The sequence below is a fragment of the Heterodontus francisci genome, chromosome 9 (assembly GCF_036365525.1).
Source record: "Heterodontus francisci isolate sHetFra1 chromosome 9, sHetFra1.hap1, whole genome shotgun sequence".
NCBI lineage: Eukaryota > Metazoa > Chordata > Chondrichthyes > Heterodontiformes > Heterodontidae > Heterodontus > Heterodontus francisci.
Genome location: NC_090379.1, coordinates 7,765,209 through 7,787,161, shown reverse-complemented (window position 1 = coordinate 7,787,161; position 21,953 = coordinate 7,765,209). Strand labels below are relative to the sequence as shown.

The 21,953-nt window shown below is 43.1% G+C and overlaps 1 protein-coding gene across 3 annotated transcripts in view; it reads right to left on the bottom strand.

The window, feature by feature from the left end:
• Positions 1-21,953, bottom strand: part of jag2b (jagged canonical Notch ligand 2b) — a 244,731-nt gene that overhangs the window by 146,368 nt on the left and 76,410 nt on the right. For all 3 annotated transcript variants that reach the window (XM_068038507.1, XM_068038508.1, XM_068038509.1), the window contains one exon: positions 12,692-12,743. In XM_068038507.1, the coding sequence (XP_067894608.1) occupies positions 12,692-12,743 (52 nt within the window). The remainder of the gene's footprint in view (positions 1-12,691; positions 12,744-21,953) is intronic.

Sequence of the window (21,953 nt, the reverse complement as noted above, 5' to 3'; positions counted from 1 at the left end):
CCAAGGCAATAATGGCGACATTAGGATAGGTGACCAAGAGCTTGGTCAAAGAAGTAGGTTTTAGGCAGGATCTTTAAAAGGAGGGATGGAGAGTCAGAGATTTAGGGAGTGGAATTCCAAAGCTTAGGGCCGATAGACATCTGAAAGCACAGCTTCCAATGGTGGGGCGAAGATGATGGATGATGTACAAGAGGCCAGACTTGAAACTATGTAGAGGGTTGTAGGTGGTTACAGAGACAGGGTGAGTGAGCAAGGCCATGGAGGGATTTGAACGCAATTAGAACTTTTTTTTTGAACAAGTGTCATTATATGACTGTGGCCAAAATAATGACAGAGGCAAAGAAGTTCTTGGATGAGCTACTGAAGGTTGCAAGCATACTGCCACCAGGCATCAGCACACTGGGAAGAGGAGGGTCACCAGAATGTTATAAAACATTCTAAAGGAAAGGATTTGCATTTATATACTGCCTCGCAGAACCCTCAGAACATTCAAGCACCTTATAGCCAATGAATCTCTTTCAGAATGTAGTCACTGTTGTAATACAAAATGAAAAGGTCCGAAACGGAGGATGGCAATAAACTTCAAGAGGACACAGGTTGGTGGAATGGGCAAACATATGCAGATGCAATTTAATGCAGAGAAGTGTGACATGATGCATTTTGGTGGGAAGAACGAGGAGAAGGGTACAATTCTAAAAGGGGATACAGGAGCAGAGGGACCTGGGGGTATATGTGCACAAATCATTGAAGGTTGCAGGGCAAGTTGAGAAAGCAGTTAATAAAGCATACAGGATCCTGGGATTTATGAATAGCGGCATTGAGTTCAAGAACAAGGAAGTTATGATAAACCTGTACAAAACAGGCCTCAACTGAGTACTGCGTCCAGATCTGGACAACACACTTTAGGAAGGATGTTAAGGCATCAGAGAGGGTGCAGAAAAGATTCACAAGAATGAAGTTCCTCATCCCTGGAACCAGTTACATGGATAGTTTGGAGCAGCTGAGTCTGCTCTCTTTGAAGAGAAGGTTAAGAGGAGATTTGATAGAGGTGTTCAAAATCATGAGAAGTTTGGACAGAGAAGATAGGGAGAAACTGTTCTCATTGGCTGAAGGATCCAGAACCAGAGGACACCCATTTAAGGTGACTGACAAAAGAACCTGAGGTGACATGAGGAAAAACTTTTTTAAAATGCAGCAAGTAGTTAGGACCTGGAATGCACTGCCTGAGTGTGTGGTGGAGGCAGATTCAATTGAGGCCTTCAAAAGAGAACTTGTCAATTATCTGAAGAGAAACATTTTGCAGGGCTATGGTAAAGGCCAGGGAGGGAGACTAGGTGAGTTACTCTTGCAGAGAGCCAGCACAGGCATGACAGACCAAATGGTCTCCTACTGCGCTATAATCATGCTATGATTTTAAGAAACCAGACCCCAGAAATAGCCACAGCACTGAGCATGTATGTCGACTGCCAGGTGAAGGTGTGTTGTGCATTGTAACCGGACATGCCGATTTTAAAAGATATTGCTCGCAGCATACAATCAGTGCAACTCATCCACACAAGGTGGACACTGGGCAGAGATCTCAAAAGGGTCAAGTAGTTCTAATTGTACTTCCAACTTTTCACAATTTTTGGGATATTTATTCAGCGTTACCCTAGAACCAAATAAAATAGAGGCGGCCATTTGGCCATCGTGCATCTGATGTGTCTGAAAGCTATCAAATTAGTCCCATTACCCCTGTTCTTTCCTATAGAGCTGCAAATCTTCCCTGCCCAAGCATTTATCCACTTACTTGTGAAAGTAACAACTGAATCTGCTTCCACCACCAGTTCAAGCAGTGCATTACAGATTGCTCCCCTCAGCATTGAGCCCCTCAGCCACGCTCTCCGCAAAACATCTGCCTTGGATTTCCAAACTCCCTCTGTAAATCTGCCTCTGCAGCCACAGCATTAGTAACCTCTCAAGATCTTCTTCCAAAACCCCCATGCAATGCTTGTCCCTCTTAGTTCCCCCTTGTTTATAAAGCTTCTTGGAACTGCATTAAAAGTTCAAACCCTCAATTCTACACAATAAAGCAGGTAGGGAGCAAGTTTGACAAAATTAATCGAGTAATATTGAATGAAAACACAAATTGAACACTAGCTGACATTTTACATTCACTTGTCTAAATTAATTTAGAAATTCTAGCGCCCTCTGCTTGGTTAGGACACAGGCAGCAGGGGAGGGAAGGGGCAAACTATCAGTTTTCAGCAGTCTCACAAAAACCCCCACAAAACAAAGAGCAAAAAAACATTGCTGCATAAATGTTTTAAGAAGTTAATGGGTCCCAAAGCCAGTCTTTGCATGTTATGCAATTACTGGACAATGCTCAAGTCACACTTCACTGCGGACGTTATCCGAACCCTTTTTGCACCTGGCTTCCCTTTCTCTGTGGGGATTACTGCAAACAGACAATAACTCATTATCGAAATGAAAGAAAGCCAGTGTTTTTTTCGTCGTTGAAAAAGTCATTTGCATCCTCCAAGCAGTGAGAACATGACAGAAGCCAACCAACCACCCTTCATTGGTTTGAGAATGTGGCTGAATCTCATTTCTGGCATTACAACTGCTCGATCTAAAACGGACAACTATTTTGAGGGTTTTTGTTTGAAAGGCTAAAGAAACTTGTTCTTAAGCTGCTGGGGCACCGGCTCTCAGCACTCATTCCTTAATGTACAAACCCAGAAGAACAAATTTGCAATTTCTATAATACCTTCCACCATCTCAGGACATCCCACAACTAAGTACTTATGAATTGTAGTCACTGTTGTAATGTAGGAAACGCAGTAGCTAATTCTGCACATACCAAAAAGTCCCACAAACATCAATGAGATCATGACGAGATAATCAGTTTAATGGTTGAAACTAGCCAGGACATTGAGAAGTCCCCTACTCCTCTTTGAAACAGTGGTGGGGTCTTTTATGACCATCCGAGGGGGCAGCAGGGCCTAAGTTTGAGGTCTCATCCAAAAGGCGTGACCGATGAAGACAAGTTTATGATGTTAAAAGGTGCTATACAAATACAGCATCCCAAGGTGCTTGACAGAAGCATTATAAAACAAAATTTGAGAGTCACAAAGACACATTAAATCAGGGGACCAAAAACTTGGTCAACGAGGTAGGTTTTAAACAGCATCTTAAAGGAGACAGAGGTGGAGGGGCAGAGAGATTTGGGAGGGAATTAGAGCTTGGCAGCTGAAGGCATGGCCAAGGGTGAAACGATTAAAATCGGGGATGGACAAGAGGCCGGAGTTAGATGAGGGCAGTTATCTCGAAGGGTTGCGGGGCTGGAAGAGATTACAGAGATATAGAGGGGCGAGACCATTTAGGGATTTGAAATCAAGGATGAGAGTTTTAAAAATCGAGGCATCACTTAACCAGAAGCTGAAGCAAGACAGTGAGCACTGAAGTGTCAGTCTGGATTATGGGTTCATGTCTCTGGAATGGGGCCTGAACCCCAACCTTCTGATTCAGAGGCAAGAGTGTTACCCACTAGGACAAGGCTGACACTAGCATCAATAGGTTTTTAAACTGTGATGGGCATCATAAGGTGACCAGGTAACCACACTGAGTAACAATCAGGAGCAGAAACTTGAATATATTCTTGTTCCATGCTCACTATTTGAATGCAAGTTGCTGTTACAAACAAAAGCAACTTTGCCACTAGATTGCACCATTACTGACTCTCTTTCTCTATCTTAATCACTAAAAGAGCAGTGAAGCTGCCGTGCGAGATGCCACAAGCTCCTTTCAGTCTGCTCTTAAGGTTAGTGCATGTGGGGTGTGCAAGGCATCCCCACCTGTCTTTGCTTGTAGCATTAAAATTCCACCATGTCCTCAAGGGACAAGAGCACACAGGAGCCCTCCTGATGTACACAGCAAGCCGGCACCACCACCCCTGGAGCTCAGCTCTGCATTCCACATATCAGTCAAAACTGGATCCATGACTTAAACTGCAATAAAAGAGTGCCATTTGTCTTTCCCTTTAGAGGGAGAACACGTTTAGTCTAGCTTTAGCGCACAGAATATAAGAGGGGAAAAAAAATTAGTCGAGTGTTAGAGAAAGATTTATCCATAAGCTACTCCATCTTTTATATATGCACCAAATATCAATACTTCATTCAAATAAAACAGACAATGAAGTATTTACATCATTCCCTACATCCCTTCTTCACAGAGCATCACATAATATAGGCTGAATCCCCACTCCAGAGCCCTGAACATATAATTCAGCACGACACTCGAGTGCAGTACTGAGGGAGTGCTGCACTGTCAGAGGTGCCAGCTGCAGTCAATCAGTAACAGTACTGCATTCAGCACTGTGTACCTTCCAAGTTCCCTATCTGAACTTCTTGACTTGTATCCCACTGCTCTGGTACATGTCGGGAGCATGTGTGCACAAACCACAATGAAACCTTAAACGAAAACCACCAAGAATGTTTCAGCTCTGCCGTGTACACAATCCTCTCTTCAGGGAAACAAACTTACATTGCAGAATAGCCCAGAGTTCTGAAAATCTGGCCCTAAATATTTTGGCTCTATGTATTGCCATGGGAACAGGATGCACGTGTGCAGTTACCTGGAGAATTTGTTATGCAGCCAGATTAAGCCCTCCCAACTAGGCAATTTAGGAGATCTTCAATGCCAGCAGCATCGACAGTGGCAATCCTCTTTGCAACATTTTTTTCAAACTATTCTCATCCAATTTACCAATATGTTTTAACCTTGGTAAAAAACTGTGGTCAAATCTAACGCCTGGCAGTTAAGGCTGTTCTAAGATCTTACCAAGACTAGCTCAGTTCCATAGAGTTTAAATTCACAATTTTAAAACTGCCCTTAGATCTGACGCTAAACTCAAGAGTCTACAGAGCAGCTGGTGTGAGAAACAGGAGTACTCCACCAGTGCAATGGACAGTATTCTTCAGAGGCTGGAGTTCAGGCATTGTTGGAGCAGAGCAGTGGGAGCTTCAATCCACATCATATTTAAAGTCAGAGTGCCAGCTTCACACAATAAGCGATAGAAGTAAAAGTTGTTCACTGAGATCCTTCATCGAGGACATATAAAATTCACTTTTTAAATTTATGAAACAAAAATAACGTTGCTCATCTGCTTCCCCAGGTATCAACTGTAGCTCAGTGGGTAGCACTCAGATGAATCAGGAGGTTGTAGATTCAAGTGCAACCCTTGAATCTTGATCTCAAAACACTAGACAGTACTGAGAAGAGTGCTGCACGGTCAGAACTGTTGTCTTTAGAAGGAGACATCAGTCCTTACCAGGAGGATGTAAAAGATCCCATAGCACTACACGAAGAGCAGCAGCATTCTCCCTGGTTTCTTGGCTAATATTTTTCCCTCAAACACCTAAACGTGTGTCAAATTTTGTACAATAATTTTCCAATGAAGTACCTTGGGATGTTTTAAGACATTATAAAGGTGCTGGAAAAGAAATTCTGGTATTACCTCATTGTGGGATCTTGCAGTGCATAAATTGTCTGCTGCTTTCCTACATTACAACAGTAACTACGCTGCAAAAGTACTTCATTGGCTGTAAAATGCTTTGGGATATTGTGAAAGGTGCTATATAAACGCACATTTTCTCGTTATGGAACAATGTCCTGGATCACATTGACCATACCCAAAGTGCCAAATAAAATTAAATTCCACTCTTTGATGTGATACTGGGATTGTCTTCATCACTATTGAACAAAACTGCATAACTTGCCTTAAGCCAGAACCAGATCAAGAAAGTTTAAATTTAGAAAATCAACCTTACTAGTAATAACAGGAACCAGACTCTCCAACCGTAACTGACAGGGTTTTGGATCAAGTTACCACGTTACTTGCTCAAACTTACTGTTCAGAAATATAATTGGTGTCAGCCTATGTAAGACGTGGTGGTGAAAGGTTAACCAGGTGAAAAGGCAGACTTTTAAATGTAACATCTGCAGACAGGATTACAACAGTGGCTGACTCACAGGGCAAAAGTTGGTCGTAAACTTGAGATCTGTAGCCAGCAGGGTCTGAAGAGACTGAATCAAACCTCAAGCTTCCTACAGACCATTGCCTTTTCACTTCCACACCTGCATGTGGCAAAACAGAGTATCAAAGAGAAAGATCAAATCTGGCAGTCAGCAGGTCACATTATGTCCCAGTCTGGAGTGTATTTAGTCAGGGTACTAAATGTAACCAGTAGCAGAATAGTCCAGCTGTTTTCTATGTGCACACAGAGTGGTATAGTGTCTGAAGTCTCGATGTGACTGTATATTGGGCTGGGGTTGTAGTGGGGGAAGACATACAAACTGGTCAGGTTATCCACCTTCTCCCCTTTCAGCAGCTCATCCTCTTCAACAGAGGTGGTATTTTTAATATAAAAATTTGATTTGGATGAGGTTATGTTTATTGAGCATCCTGTCCCAAGCACGCTGTTGCACCCCTATTATAAAGTTCCCCACATTGTGAATAAAAAGGGGGCAAATTGGCATGGGGCGTTGCAAAAGGCCGCAAGGAACAACCTCCTCATTCCTTTCCTCGAACGGGTATTTGTGCCAAGGGAGCCAGTCAAGTCAACACATTTATGCTCGAAGGTCACAGTGGGGTATTCACAAGATGCCTGGGTCAGCTGGTTTTATAGTGAAGCTTAACCAGAGGCTCTGACACTCACTACATGAGCCTCATGTCTGTGCCCAGAGAGAGGGACCTCTTGTCAAGATACGCATCAGGTTGAACTCCACTGTGTAATGCAGACACCCAACTGCTTAACAAGTGTATAATAGTGGAGGAGGATTCCTCAGCTGCACAGCTGCAGGGTCTCAAACCATTTGTTTTGAAATTAATTCTCAGGACATGGGCATGGTTGGCAACATTGGCACTTACTGCCCTTTCCTAGTCACCCCGAGCTGGTGGCACTGGGCCACCTTCTTGAATCACTAGTAGTGGTTTTGATATAACAGTAGTTTATTAGGCCACTTAAGAGTCAACCATGTTGGTGTGGATTTGGAGTCACATAGTTCCTGACAAAGCAAGGACAGGTGGTTTCCATCCCTAGAAAGGCATGAGTGAACCAGATGGGTTTTTAACCACAATCTGAGTTTCATGGCCACTTTTACTATCCCATCATTTATTTTTTTTTTTAAACACTGATTTTTCAACTCAATTCAAATTCGCAAACTGCTGTGGTGGGATTTGAACTCCCATTGTCTGGATTATTAGTCCAGTAACAATTACTACATGACCGTACCCATAACTGTCTTCTTGTCAACCATCTGTTGCAGCTGGGTATCTCTACCAGTGTAGCTGACAGAGGAAGATGAGGCCACTTGCCATGGGCTGCACTGCTGTGTGTATAAAACCTTGGATTACACTGCATTCAATGCTCTATTACAATGGTTACACCATTTCAACAGGGAGGGCAGAGAGATGGAGCAGAGAGGAGGGAGAAATAAATATCCCTATCTCATGCATACAAAATGAAAGTCTAATAGCCTTCAGAAAGATGTGCTGTTGAATCAGTTTAATGAGTTTTGCTCAGAGCCTGCATCACATGAACCAAAGGGAGGGAAGGTAAAGATGATAGTCAGGTTCATCACTGAATGCAAGTCAGATATTCATTCAAATGAGTCAGTTCTGAACAACTAGTCATTAGTTACGAGGATTATTTAATTAGTTGAACATTTAATCCACCTGCCATTTAATTATTTAAAACCCGACTCCTGCGTCATCCAGGGTCGCACGCAAGCCCAGTTATCCAACACACCCCACCCGCTGCCAGCACCAACAGCCAACGTCCCTCACTTTTTCAGTATGCTACAATCTTGTATTCCACCAATCCTGGTTGTAGCCCTGTGTCTCACCATCGACCACCACCCTGAAAAAAATCTTGCAGGAATCTGATGAGGTTTTAAAAAAAACAAGCACTGCATCAATCCTCATTGGCTAGAAGTCCACAGAAGCAGACGTTAACAGAATATTGCCCAGATCTCCAAATGCCCTCAGCATGTGACGTTTCTTTCAACTGCAAAACCTCGCTGATACAAATCTTTTTATCCAAGCAATCTGAAAAGATGCTTTTTGTGCTAGTGCCTATGTCACCTCAAGTTGTGTAATGCTTTTCAACATCCCAAGTGCACAAACTCACAGTCTTTATCTTGCAATGGATGAAGCAGCAATTTTCCTTCACACAGTTCTCAACTGGGTGGTCAGAGTCAGGGGTAAGGTAGACAATTGTCCCTTGGAATGGTGGACCAAACGTAGCTGGTAGGCTGCTTTCACACGCACCTCCATGTGACAATGCTTTTAGTTGCATTCCTAGAGGCAGGATGTTCCTCCTCCCTTTCAGTGAGGAAGTAGTGTATACACCAGGGGAGGGGGCTTAAAAGCTAACTGGCTAATTGATTTGCATAACTTCAAAAGCACAGATCACAATTTCTATGTAAAACTAATTATACACATGCTGTGGCACACAAGGAGCTAATTCTACCTGAGTGATGGCATAAAATGAATGATACGGAATTGGCCGTCCATCATGTACTACATGTGATTTTCCTTCCCATTGAAGTGAACGGAAGGAAATATTGTATGGGTTGTACTATCCCCCAATGTTCATTACCCCCAAGGAGGCAAGGCCAACTCAGATGAAGTGGGGTTAGGAGAGAAAATTAGAACAAGCACAAAGACATAATCCAGTACCTATTTATCATACACTGATGTATTTATCTTCTTCCCTTGTCCCTTCCGTTACTATCACAGCACCTTTAATGGTCAAACTACACAATTAAACCATGACATTTCCAGAAGCTCCCAATATAAATGCAGAGATAGGAATTGAGAAATGGAAAAATTTGCGAGGATATATGTGAAAGAATGCAAGTTTTTTAAAATATTATTGATGTGTTCTGATTCTTTTTTGAGAGGGAGGTTAATGCTAGAAACTGAAACATTCTCTGTTTCCTTCACTCATTCTCAGCAAAGTGCAATGCGCTATTCAGGGATGCTGCCATTTAACGGTCTTGTGTGCGCACACACTGCCCTGCATATCACTGCAGCAATGAGGCATTCATTCACATTGCCCACAGACATTCATAAAACTGCTTAGGACTATTTAGTAGAAAGCAGTTCCATAGTGAATGCAAGGAACTGGCTTTGGATAACAGAAAACCTTTAAACTTTCGTCCTGGATGGGTTTTGTGGAGGTGGAACAGGTGTAATATTGTCACTAGGCTTAATGAAGTGAATACAATTAATCATAGATCATAGAATTTCACAGCCCAAAACACAGCCATTTGGCCCATTGCGCCTGTGCCGGCTCATTGAAAGAGCTATCCAGTTAGTCCCACCCCTGCTTTTTCCCCATAAAATGCCAATGTTACCTCTTTAGGCATGTATCCAATTCTCTTTTGAATATTACTATTGAATCTGCTTCCACTACCCTTTCAGGCAGTGCATTCCAGATCATAATATACTACATAAAAAAACTTCCCATCTCCTCTCTGGCTCTTTTGCCAATTCCCTTAAACCTGTCTCTTCTGGTTATCGAACAGTCCCACCAGTGGAAAACAGTTTCTCCTTGCTGACACTATCAAAACCCTTCATAATTTTGAACAGCTCCAATAAATCTCCCCTTAACCTTCCCTGCTCAAAAGGAGAATCTCAGCTTCTCTAGTTCTTCCACATAACTGAAGTCACTAATCCCTGGTAGAATTCTGATAAATCTCCTCTGCACCTTCTCCAAGACCTTGACATCCTTCCTACAGTGCAGTGCCTGGAACTAGACAATACTCCAGCTGAGGCCTAGCCAGTGATTTATAAAGGTTTAGCATAATTAGTTTGCCTCTATTTTTAAAGCCAGGATGTTTTTCTCTTTAAATATATAAACACCCTCAACGTGTCCTGCCACCTTCACAGAATTCTTTTTGGGGGGGGGGGGGGGGGGGGGGCGGGGGGGTAGGTGGGAAAAGTCACATCAAAGCCTGTTTAGTATTGTGCAATCTGCTTCCTATGGGAGTTTAAACCATCCCTCAAACTGCTCCCACAATACTAAATTAGTACATCAGTGTTCTATAGTTCAAAATACTCGAGACACAAGCCAAGTTTGAAAGGACAAACATCTATAATTGGACTACCGAATGCTTTTCACACTTCGTTTAGACTTGGAAGATATTCCCTTTTTATAACCCACACCCATTACACTTACATATACTTAACGTTGCAAGTAGGATTTCAAACAGTCACTATGCTATCCAGTCCTCTTGGAACCCAATTCTCTGACAAAGTTTTAAACTCAACAACTTACATTTATATAGCATATTTAACATCCCAAGGTGCTTCACAGGAGCGTTAACCAAATTTGTCATAAGATATTAGGACAAGTGACCAAAGATTTGGTCAGAGGTAGGTTTTAAGGAATGTCGCAAAAAGGTGGAGAGAGGGGCAGAGGGATTTAGGGAAGGAATTCCAGAGCTTAGGGCCCAGGCAGCTAAATGCGATGATAGAGCAAATAAAATCAGGGATGCACAAGAGGCCAGAATTGGAGGAGCACAGAGATTTGAGCAGTGTAAGGCTTGAGGAGAGATGCCATGAAGGGATCTGAAAACCAGGCTGAGAATTTAAAATTGAGGTGTTGCAGACTGGGAACCAGACTTATGGGAGAGGAGTATAACAAACCTGAAACGCCTATATCCAATTGATTAGCAAAGAGATCACACTGCATCAATCTTACCACCACTCACTCAGGAACCCTTAGTAGGGAATTGCTTAACAGGTCAATATGCAGTGATGACTACCTGACCTGAAAGATAGTGTTCAGTGGGTCCAGGGGCATCTAAAGAATTATAGCACTAATGTGCTTGCATATCTCTAATATTCCAAGCATACTAACATTGGGCAGGTATCACATTCTATGATCTCTTGACCTCAATGGCAGTTATCTCCCTTACATCCAGAGCAGCAATTACTAAGACATCCTTTGATAGGATTACATGCAGCTTAGTATATATAAAATCAGTTTGCATAGAAGCTTAGCTCCCTACACAGTTTAGTTACTCACTCCTACCAATCCTGGACTGAGGGATAAATATTGGCCAGGACACCAGGAGAATGCCATAGCATCCATTTTAAATATTTCTCCCTTCTTCCTGATCACCAGAGCACATGGGTAATCCTGTCCATGTGGCACTCCAGCAAATCTAACTACCTCATGAAGGAGGTAATAACCAGCCATCCAACCACTTGCCTTGCAGTGGAAATAATTGGGGCCTGGTGTTCAGAGGTGGGAAAAGCAGGTGCAAGGCTGTACCCATGGTGATATTATGCTGTTGTACAAACATAGACTGAAACCCAAGCAAGTGTACTGCACCCAAGAAAACAGTTAGCTGTGATCAATTCATCTATCAAATAGCATCAGAATTCTTTACTGCAATGGATCTACTTGAAAATTAGCACAAAAGTTGATTTTTAACAAACATATTCCAGAATATTCCATCTGAGTCACTTTCCTATGATTTCTCAACGTGCAGAATTGAGTTGTGAGCTGAAAGGTAAATCTTGGATTCACAGCTTGGCTATGAAGCCTGAAAGTTTTGGTTCAGAATCATAGTACAGCACAGCACTGAAGGTGCTCATTCAACCCATCAAGGCTCCCCTGACTTTGTCAAAAAGCAAACAGATTAATCCCACCTCTCCACTCATTCCCATCTTTGCCATTTTTTCAAGTATTTATCCAATTCCTTTTTTCCCCTCTTCAGGTAATTCTTCACTGAAGAATTCAGTGATGGAGATAGGAATAATACTCTTTCCCATCTACCACAACCACTGTCAATATCAGCACTCCCAGGACAGGTACAGCACGTGGTTAGATACAGAGTAAAGCTCCCTCTACACTGTCCCCATCAAACACTCCCAGGACAGATACAGCACAGGGGTTAGATAAATTTTTTTTAAAAACAGGGTTAAATATGTTAAGAGGCCTGGGGAATAAAGGCCACCTTATATTAAAAAAAAGTGCCAGATTAAAAAAAAACAGGTTTGGCTGCTGCCTAATTGGAGGTGCTGAGTGTATCAACGAGGTGCAGCTGACTGTTGCTGTGTGATGGATGCTGCAGGCTGTGTGACTTGCAAAAAAAAGAAAAAAACAGGTTAGATACAGAGTAAAGCTCCCTCTACACTGACCCATCCAAACACTCCCAGGACAGATACAGCACAGGGTTAGATACAGAGTAAAGCTCCCTCTACACTGACCCATCAAACACTCCTGGGTTAGATAAAATTGTGACTTGGGCAAGGTATCAGGTATGAATGGAATCCCTGCAATTGGTAGATGTTTGAGAGAGGAGAACAAAAAAAAAAGTGAAGTGCGTGGGTGGGCAAAATTACTTCATTTTCTTTCAAAAAACTTGGAATTTAAATTGTCAAATATGCACATATGGAATCTGTACATAATTAGTCACCATAAAGCATTTCAGGTATTAGAATTTCCCATTGATTGCATGTCTGGGCTCCTCGGACTCCTCTCCCCAGTTCCAATTTACCCCTGGCAAATGAATAGCCCGACACACCTTCCCAAAAGCTGTCAATACAACATTGAATACATATGGAATGTTTTTTGGTACGAGACCAGGCAAGTTACTGAAATACCTCAGAAGCATAGCTTAGGGTACTCACCAGATGTTGCATTGTCCTGATCCCACGCTTCCAGTATTAATGTGTATGACCTCTGGGAAGGAAAGGCAGAAAAGAATGTCCCATTAGAAATTAGCTACAGGCTGAAACCATGACAACAATTCAACTCATGGCTAAGCGCCCAAATATCCCACGGCACTATTGAAGAGGTTCTTCTCGTGGCCTGTCCAATATTTATCCCTTAATCAACATTACATGTAAACCAAACAGCTCATCTGTCCATCGTCATATGTTTGTGGGAGCTGGCTGTGTACAAATTGGTTGCTGCAGTTACTATATTACAACAGTAACTACACTTCAATAGGTACTTCACAGGCTGTAAACATCCAGAGGTTATGAAAGGCACAGTATAAATGCAAGTCTTCCTTTTTTCTTGTACCCCATCCAGACAGGCTACAAATCTATAACAGACCCAGACATGCAGTGAGGAAAACCCCCAGTGGTGGAGAGCTTTGGGAACCATGGGTCCAAACTCACCTGTTCCTCCCAAGCCTCATGCCATGTCCCAAATTACTTACATAATGTATTACAAAATGTTATTTTCTAAAACAAATCAAACTAATTTACATGCAAATAAATTAATACTATCTGCTTTTACCAGCTCCCAGGCAACCACACATTCACCGAAATGTTGTTTCCTCATTAGTTTTGAATTTTTCACTGTTAAAGCGGAGCCTGTGTCTTCTGTTCCAGACAAGGTGAAACAACTGGTCATGGGGGGTGACATTAACTTTCACCTCCCAACCTTCTCTATTCCAGTGAGAACCTGCATAATTTACATAATCACAATGTGGGGTGCAGTAACTTGGTGGTTATGTCACTAAACTAGTAGTGCAGAGGCCTAGACTAATGATATGGTGACATGAGTTCACCACGGCAGCTGGGGAATTTAATTTGAGTGAATTAAATAAATCTGGAATAAAAAGTTAGTCTCAATAATGACCATGAAACTACCAGACTGTCATTAAAAAACCATCTGGTTGACCAATGTCCTTCAGGGAAGAAAATCTGCCGTCCTTACCAGGTCTGGCCTACCTGTGACTCCAAACCCAAAGCAATGTGGTTGACTCTTAACTGCACTCTGAAATGGCCTAGGAAGCCACTCCGTTGTATTCAAGGCAGATTAGAAATGGGCAATAAATGCAACCTCAACACTTACATTGTGAATGAATAAAGGAAAACTCCTCAATCCGATCCTCAATTGTTCTGGTTGTTCTCTTTTCTATCTCCATTCGAGATTGCGACTATATAATCTAGGCTAGCATTTCAATGCAATGTAGAGGGGATGCTGCACTGTCAGAGGTGTCATCCTTCAGATGAGACAATGAAATGAAGCCCAGTCTTGTCTGTCCATTCCTGTATTTCTAAGTGGCAAAGATGCCATGAAACTCTTGAAAGAGCATTGAGTTTGGCGATTGTGAATAATCCTGCCTTAGCCAATATCAAAACAAAGATATATATTGAAGTTGTATCTGGCCTTGGCAATATTTCAATTGGAGGGCTGCCTCAATTTTGATCATTACCAAAGTATTGGCCGAAATCTGGAAGAGGGCGGCAAGACGAAATCCTGAACTACAAGAAGTAAGTTATATGGCAAGATTGTGCTCCCTGGGACCTTACATTGACAAAGAGGATGATGAGGGCAGGCATGACAGAAGTCTTCCAGATTTTCACGTGTCTGGAGAACTTAGACTCCAGAAATGAGATTCAAGAAAGGGCTTCAAAAAGGAAATAGGAGATTTGGGAAACATTTATCTTTGTTAATGGTTAACAGAAGTGACCATGATCAAATTGTTGCAAGAACCCAAGTGGTTTCAACTGGGAAGGAGACATGCCATCCTTACCAGTCTGACCTGTGAGAGACTCCAGTCCTACACTAACATGGGTGGCTCTTATCTGTCCTCCAAGGAAAGCCTTAGACTACAGGATGATATAGATGGGTGGAGCAGTGACAAATGGAATTTAATCCCGAGAAGTGTGAGGTGATGCATTTTGGGAGGACTAACAAGGCAAGGGAAAATGCAATGGATGGTAGGACCCTAGGAAGTACAAAAGGTCAGAGGGATCTTGGTGTACTTGTCCATAGATCACTGAAGGCAGCAGCACAGGCAGACAGGTTGCATCTGAGCTGGAAGTGGACCAATATCCTTGCAGGGAGGTTTGCCAGTACTACTCGGGAGGGTTTAAACTAGTCTTGCAGGGGGGGTGGGACCCAAAGTAGCAGTCTCTCCGATGAGATAGTTGAGGCAAATGTAGAGCTTAAAGCAAGTCCAGTAGGCAGGCTGGGCAGGGGCAGGACAGGGAGCATGGAAGGTCTGATAGCCTAAACTGCATTTACTTTAATGCAAGAAGCCTTACAGGTAAGGCAGATGAACTCAGAGCATGGATCAGTACATGGGATTGTGATATTATAGCTATTACGGAAACGTGGTTGAGGGACGGGCAGGACTGGCAGCTCAATGTTCCAGGATACCAATGCTTCCAGCGTGACAGAGGTGGAGGTAAGAGAGGAGGGGGAGTTGCACTATTGATTAGGGAGGACATCACGGCAGTACTTAGACAGGATATCCCGGGGGTAATATCCAGCGAATCCATATGGGTAGAACTTACAAAGAAGAAAGGGGTGATCACTTTGATGGGATTATACTATAGGCCCCCCAATAGTCAGAGGGAATTGGAGGAGCACATATTTAGGGAAATCACAGATAGGTGTAGGAATTATAGGGTTATAATAGGTGATTTTAACTTCCCTAATATTGACTGGGACTGCCTTAGTGCTAAGTGATCAGATGGGGAAGAATTTGTTAAGTGTGTCCAGGTTAGTTTTCTGAAGCAGTATGTGGATGGCTCTACTAGAGAAGGGGCTACACTCGACTTCCTCTTAGAAAATGAGGCTGGGCAGGTGGTTGATGTGTCAGTGGGGGAGCATTTTGGGACCAGTGACCATAACTCGATCAGATAGTTATGGAAAAGGATAGGACTTGTCCTCAGGTTGAAGTACTAAATTGGGGGAAGGCTAATTTCAATGGCATCAGACAGGAACTCTCAAAAGTTGAACGGGAGAGGCCGTTTACAGGTAAAGGGACGTCTGGCAAGTGGGAGGCTTTTAAAAGTGAGATAGGAAGAGTTCAGAGCCGGCATGTTCCTGTTGGATGAAAGGGCAAGGCTGACAAGTTCAGGGAACTTTGGTTGACGAGGGATATTGAGGGTCTGGTCAGGACAAAGAAGGAGGCATACGTCAGGTATAGGCAGTTGGGATCAAGCAAGTCCCTCAAGGAGATGAAGGAGTACACTTAAGAAGGAAATTAGGAGGTTGAAAAGGGGCCATGAGATTTCCCTGGCAGAAAAGATAAAGGAGAATCCTAAAAGATTCTATAAGTATATTAAGAGTAAAAGGGTAGTGAGGGAGAGAGTAGGTCTCCTTAAGGATCAGTGAGGTAACCAATGTGTGGAGCCACGGGAAATGGGCGCGGTCTTAAATGAATACTTCTCGTCTGTATTTACCGTGAAGGTCATGGAAGCTAGTGAGTTCAAGGGAAGGAACAGCGATATCCTGGAGCATATCAACATTACAAAGGAGCAGGTGTTGGAGGTTTTGAAGCGCATTAAGGAGGATAACTCCCCAGGGCCTGACCAGGTGTATCCTAGGATGCTATGGGAAGCAAGGGAGGAGATTGCTGGGGCCCTGGCAGAGATTTATGTATCGTCGTTAGCCAAGGGTGAGGTACCAGAAGACTGGAGGATAGCTAATGTTGTTCCATTATTTAAGAAGGGCAGCAGGGATAAGCCAGGGAACTACAGGCCGGTAAGCCTCACATCAGTGGTGGGAAAGTTATTGGAAGGGATTCTGAGAGACAGGATTTATATGCATTTGGAAAGGCATGGTCTGATTAGGGATAGTCAGCATGGCTTTGTGCGTGGGAAATCATGTCTCACGAATTTGATTGAGTTTTTCGAGGAGGTGACCAAGAGGATTGACGAGGGCAGGGCGATGGACATGGTCTACATTGACTTTAGCAAAGCCTTTGACAAGGTCCCGCATGGTAGGACGGTCCAGAAGGTTCGAACACAAGGGATCTAGGGTGAGCTAGCCAAGTGGATACAAAATTGGCTTGGTGATAGGAGGCAAAGGGTGGTAGTGGCGGGTTGTTTTTCAGATTGGAGGCCAGTGGTGTGCCGTAGGGATCGGTGCTGGGCCCTCTGTTGTTTGTCATATATATTAATGACTTGGAAGTGAATGTAGGGGGCATGATTAGTAAGTTTGTAGATGACACCAAAATTGGTGGTATAGTGGACAGTGAAGGTGGTCGTCTAAGGTTACAACAGAATATCGATCAACTGGGAAAGTGGGCAAGGGATTGGCAAATGGAATTTAATGCAGACAAGTGCGAAGTGATGCATTTTGGGAAGTTAAACCCAGGCAGGACAAATAGTGAATGGCAGGGCCCTGGGTTGCAAGTACATCGTTCCCTGTGGCAACACAGGTAGACAGGGTGGTGAAGACGACGTATGGCATGCTTGCCTTTATCGGCCGAGGCACTGAGTTCAAGAGTTGGGACATCATGTTACAGTTGGATATAACGTTGGTTAGGCCACATTTGGAGTAGTGTGTGCAGTTCTGGTCACTGCACTAAAGGAAAGATGTGATTAAGCTAGAGAGGGTGCAGACAAGATTCACAAGGATGTTGCCTGGTTTGGAGGGCTTGAGTTATTTTTTTATTTATATTTTATTTAGAGATGCAGCACTGAAACAGGCCCTTCGGCCCACCGAGCCTGTGCCGACCAACAACCACCCATTTATATTAACCCTACAGTAATCCCATATTCCCCATCACCTCCCTACACTAGGGGCAATTTACAACGGCCAATTTACCTTTCATCTGCAAGTCTTTGGATGTGGGAGGAAACCGGAGCACCCGGCGAAAACCCACACAGACACAGGGAGAACTTGCAAACTCCGCACAGGCAGTACCCATAATCGAACCCGGGTCCCTGGAGCTGTGAGGCTGCAGTGCTAACCACTGCGCCACTGTGGATAGGCAAGGTTCTGTTTTCCCTGGAGCGAAGGAGGCTGAGAGGGGACATGATAGAGGTATATAAAATTATGAGAGGCATAGATAGGGTAGATAGCCAGAGTCTGTTTCCCATGGTAGGGGTGGCTAAAACTAGAGGGCATAGATTTAAGGCGAGAGGGAGGAGGTTTAAAGGGGATCAAAGGGGTAAATTTTTCACACAAAATAGTGGGTATCTGGAATGAGCTGCCAGAGGTGGTGATGGAGGCAGGAACAGTAGCAACATTTAAGAGGCATCTGGACAGGTACTTGAATGAGCAAGGCATAGAGGGATATGGAATTAATGCAGGCAGGTGGGATTAGCATAGACAGGCATTATGGTCGGCATGGACGTGGTGGGCCGAAGGGCCTGTTTCTATGCTATATGACTAGACTCTAAGGTGGTTAGGAAGGCATATGGGATACCTGTCTATCAGCTGAGGCATACAAGAGCAGGGAGGTTATGATGGAGCTGTATAAAACGCTAAATAGGCCATAGCTGGAGTACTGTGTACAGTTCTGGGCACAACACGATAGGAAGGATGTGAGTGCACTGAAAAGGGTGCAGAGGAGATTCACCAGGATGTTGCCTGGGCTGGAGCATTTCAGCTATGAAGAGAGACTGAAAAGGCTAGGGTTGTTTTCCTTAGAGCAGATAAAGCTAAGGGGGGACATGATTGAGGTATACAAAATTGAGGGGCATTGATAAGTTAGATAGGAAGAAGCTTTTTCTCTGAGTGGAGGGGTCAATAACCAGGGGGCATAGATTTAAGGTAAGGAGCAGGAGGTTTAGAGGGGATTTAAGGAAAAAGTTTTTCACCCAGAGGGTGGTTGGAATCAGGAACGCACTGCCTGAAGAGGTGGTAGAGGCAGGAACCCTCACAACATTTAAGTAGTATTTAGATGAGCACTTGAAACGGCATAGCATACAAGTGCTGGAAAATGGGATTAGAATAGGTTCTTGATGGCCGGCACGGACATGATGGGCCAAAGGGCCTGTTTCTGTGCCGTGTAACTACGACTCTGTAGGCACAAAGTTCTTCAAAACAGTAAGTCCACATCTTTTTCAAAGCAAGGAGGGGATGGGCAACAAATGCCAACACCCATATTACTTTTTTTTTTAAATTCCTCTCCCTCAGCTAAGAAATTGGCTTTAGATACTTCCCCCCACCAATTTCTCACCCAACACCCCGACTCTTGCTGACACTTTTCAGTTATGTACTCCAATTATCCATTCTTCGGAAGGGCCTAACTTTTTATACACCAAGACTGGGATCACACAAGACAACCCCTCTAAATCATTTTTCTCATTATTCATTTCTCAAATTCAATCTAAACCAGAGAGCGAACCCTGACATACCCAAACTCCAACTTTTAATTTTTTTAATAAAACCCTGAACAATCAGAATAGCTGATAGCGGAGAGGGTAATCCTTTCACCAAAGCAAAAGTTACCGAGAACATAACATTACACCTCACAGGAATTGCTGAAACCCCACCGTACTATTTGTACTAGCACAAGTCCAAACACGATGCTAGTTTGTATCTATGCTGCGCCTTCCTACAATTTGTGGTTGGTTTGACTTGAAACCATATTCTGGATTAACCTTTTCCATCCCACCTAGTATCTGCCATGCCTGAATAAAGGCTCCTCTGTCCATTCTTGAAAAGACAAGAATCAGTGAGTTTTTCAGGCTTTTCCTCATTAACTTAAGCCCCTTAAATGCTAAGGATCAGCTTCGTGGACATTTTCTGCATCATTTTCAAGAACGTTTTCTTCATAATAAAAACATGTTGGCTTTGCTTGAAAGGGGAATAGCACTTGACACATTTATTAGAGTTCTTTGAGGATGCAACATGCAGGGTGGATAAGGGGAATCAGTAGATGTAGTGTATTTGGATTTCCAAAAGGCATTCGATAAGGTTCCACATAAAAGGTTACTACACAAGATGAGTGCTCCTAGTGCTGGGGGTAATATATTAGTTAGCTAATCCTCTATGCAGGCTAACAGGAAACAGTAGGGATAAATGGGCTATTTTCATTTTGGCAAACTATAACTAGTTGAGTGCCAGAGATCAGTGCTGGGCCTCAATTATTTACAATCGATAATAATGACTTGGATGAAGGGACTGAGCGTACTGTAGCCAAATTTGCTGATACAAAGATAGCTGGGAAAGCAAGTTGTGAGGAGGTCACAAGAGTTTGTGAAGGGATGGAGTATATAATGTGGGAAAATATGTGAGGTTGTCCACTTTGGCAGGAAGAATAGAAAAGCAAACAATTATTTAAATTGAGAGACGGTGCAGAATGCTGTGGTACAGAGGGATGAGTGTCCTTATACATGAAATCACAAAAAGTAAGCAAGCAGATACAGCATGTAATTAGGAAGGCAAATGCAATGTTGGTATTTATTGCAAGGGGGATGGAGTATAAAAATTATAGATTCTGGAAAGGTTCCTGCTGACTGGAAAGTAGCAAATATAAGTGCACTTTTTAAGAAAGAGGGAGACAGAAAACAGGGAACTACAGACCTGTTAGTTTAATGTCAGTAGTAGGGAAAATGTTAGAAGCTATTATAAAAGGATGAGATAACTGGACACTTGGGAAACAATGATATGATTGGGCAGAGTCAGCATGGATTTATGAAAGAGAAATCATGTGTGACTTGTAGCATAGATTTTTTTTTTTTTTATAAATTCTTCCATGGGATGCAGGCATCACTGGCCATGCCAGCATTTGTTGCTCATCCCGAACTGTCCTTGACAAGTGAGTGGCTTGCTAGGCCATTTCAGAGGGCAGTCAAGAGTCAAATCACATTGCTATGGGTCTGGAGACACTAGAAGGGTTTAAAATTGATAATCAGTCTGTACTTAAAGTGGATAAGACACCAGGACTGGATGAGATGCATCCAAGGGTACGGAAGGAAGAGAGAGTGGAAATTGCCCAGTCTTCAGACTCGGGGGGTGGTGCCAGAGGTCTGGAGAATTGCAAATGCCACATCCTTGTTCACAAACTAATGTAAAGATAAGCCCAGCAAGTACAGATTGGTCAGTTTAACTTCGGCAGTAGGGAAACTTCTAGAGAGAATAATTTGGGACAAAATTAAGAGTCGCGTGGACAAATGTGGGTTGAAGAAAGTCAGCATGGATTTCTTAAGGTAAAATCATGTTCAAATAACTTGGAGTTTTTTTGAAGAGGTAACAGAGGGTTGATGTGGTGTACATGGGCTTCCAAAAGGCATCTGATACAATGCCACACAACCGACTTGTGAGCCAAGTTATAGCTCATGGAATAAACAGAACAATAGCAACATGGATATGGAATTGGCTAAGTGACAGGAAACAAAGTAGTGGTTAATGGATGTTTTTCAGGCCAGAGGAAGGTTTGTAGTGGTGTTCTTAAGGGGTCAATGCTGGGACCCTTGCTTTTCCTGATATATATTAATGACCTAGACCTTGGTGTACAGGGAATTCGAAAATTGGAAGCATTTTGAACTGTGAGGAGAACAGTGCCCTAGTGTAGGTAGGTGGTAGAGAATATGGGATTAATGTAGGATTAGTATAAATGGGTGGTTGTTGTTCGGCACAGACTCGGTGGGCCGAAGGGCCTGTTTCAGTGCTGTATCTCTAAATAAATAAATAAATAAAAACTTCAAAAAGGACAGACAAGTTGATGGAAAGGGCAGACAGATGGCAGATGATGTTCAATTGGGAGAAATGTGAAGTGATTCATTTTGGTAGGAAGAGCATGGACAAAATAGAATAAAGGGTACAATTTTAAAGGGAATGCAGAAGCAGAGGAACCTGTGTGTAAATGTGCATACGTCATTGAAGGTGGCAGGACAGGTTGAGAGTGGTTAATAAAGCATACAGTATCCTAGACTTTATTAATAGGGGCATAGAGTACAAGAGCAAGGAGGTGTTGTTGAACTTGTATAACACACTAGCTCGGCCTCAGCTGGAGTATTGCATCCAGTTCTGGGCGTCGCACTTTAGGCAGTACTCAAAGGCATTAGAGAGGGTGCAGAAAAGATTCACAAGAATGGTTCCAGGGATGAGGAACTTTAGTTATTAAGAAAGACTGGAGAAGTTGGGACCGTTTGCCTTGGAGAAGGTTGAGAGGAGATTTGATAGATGAATTCAAAATCATGAGGGGACTGGACCGAATAGATAGGGAGAAACTGTTCCCACTCA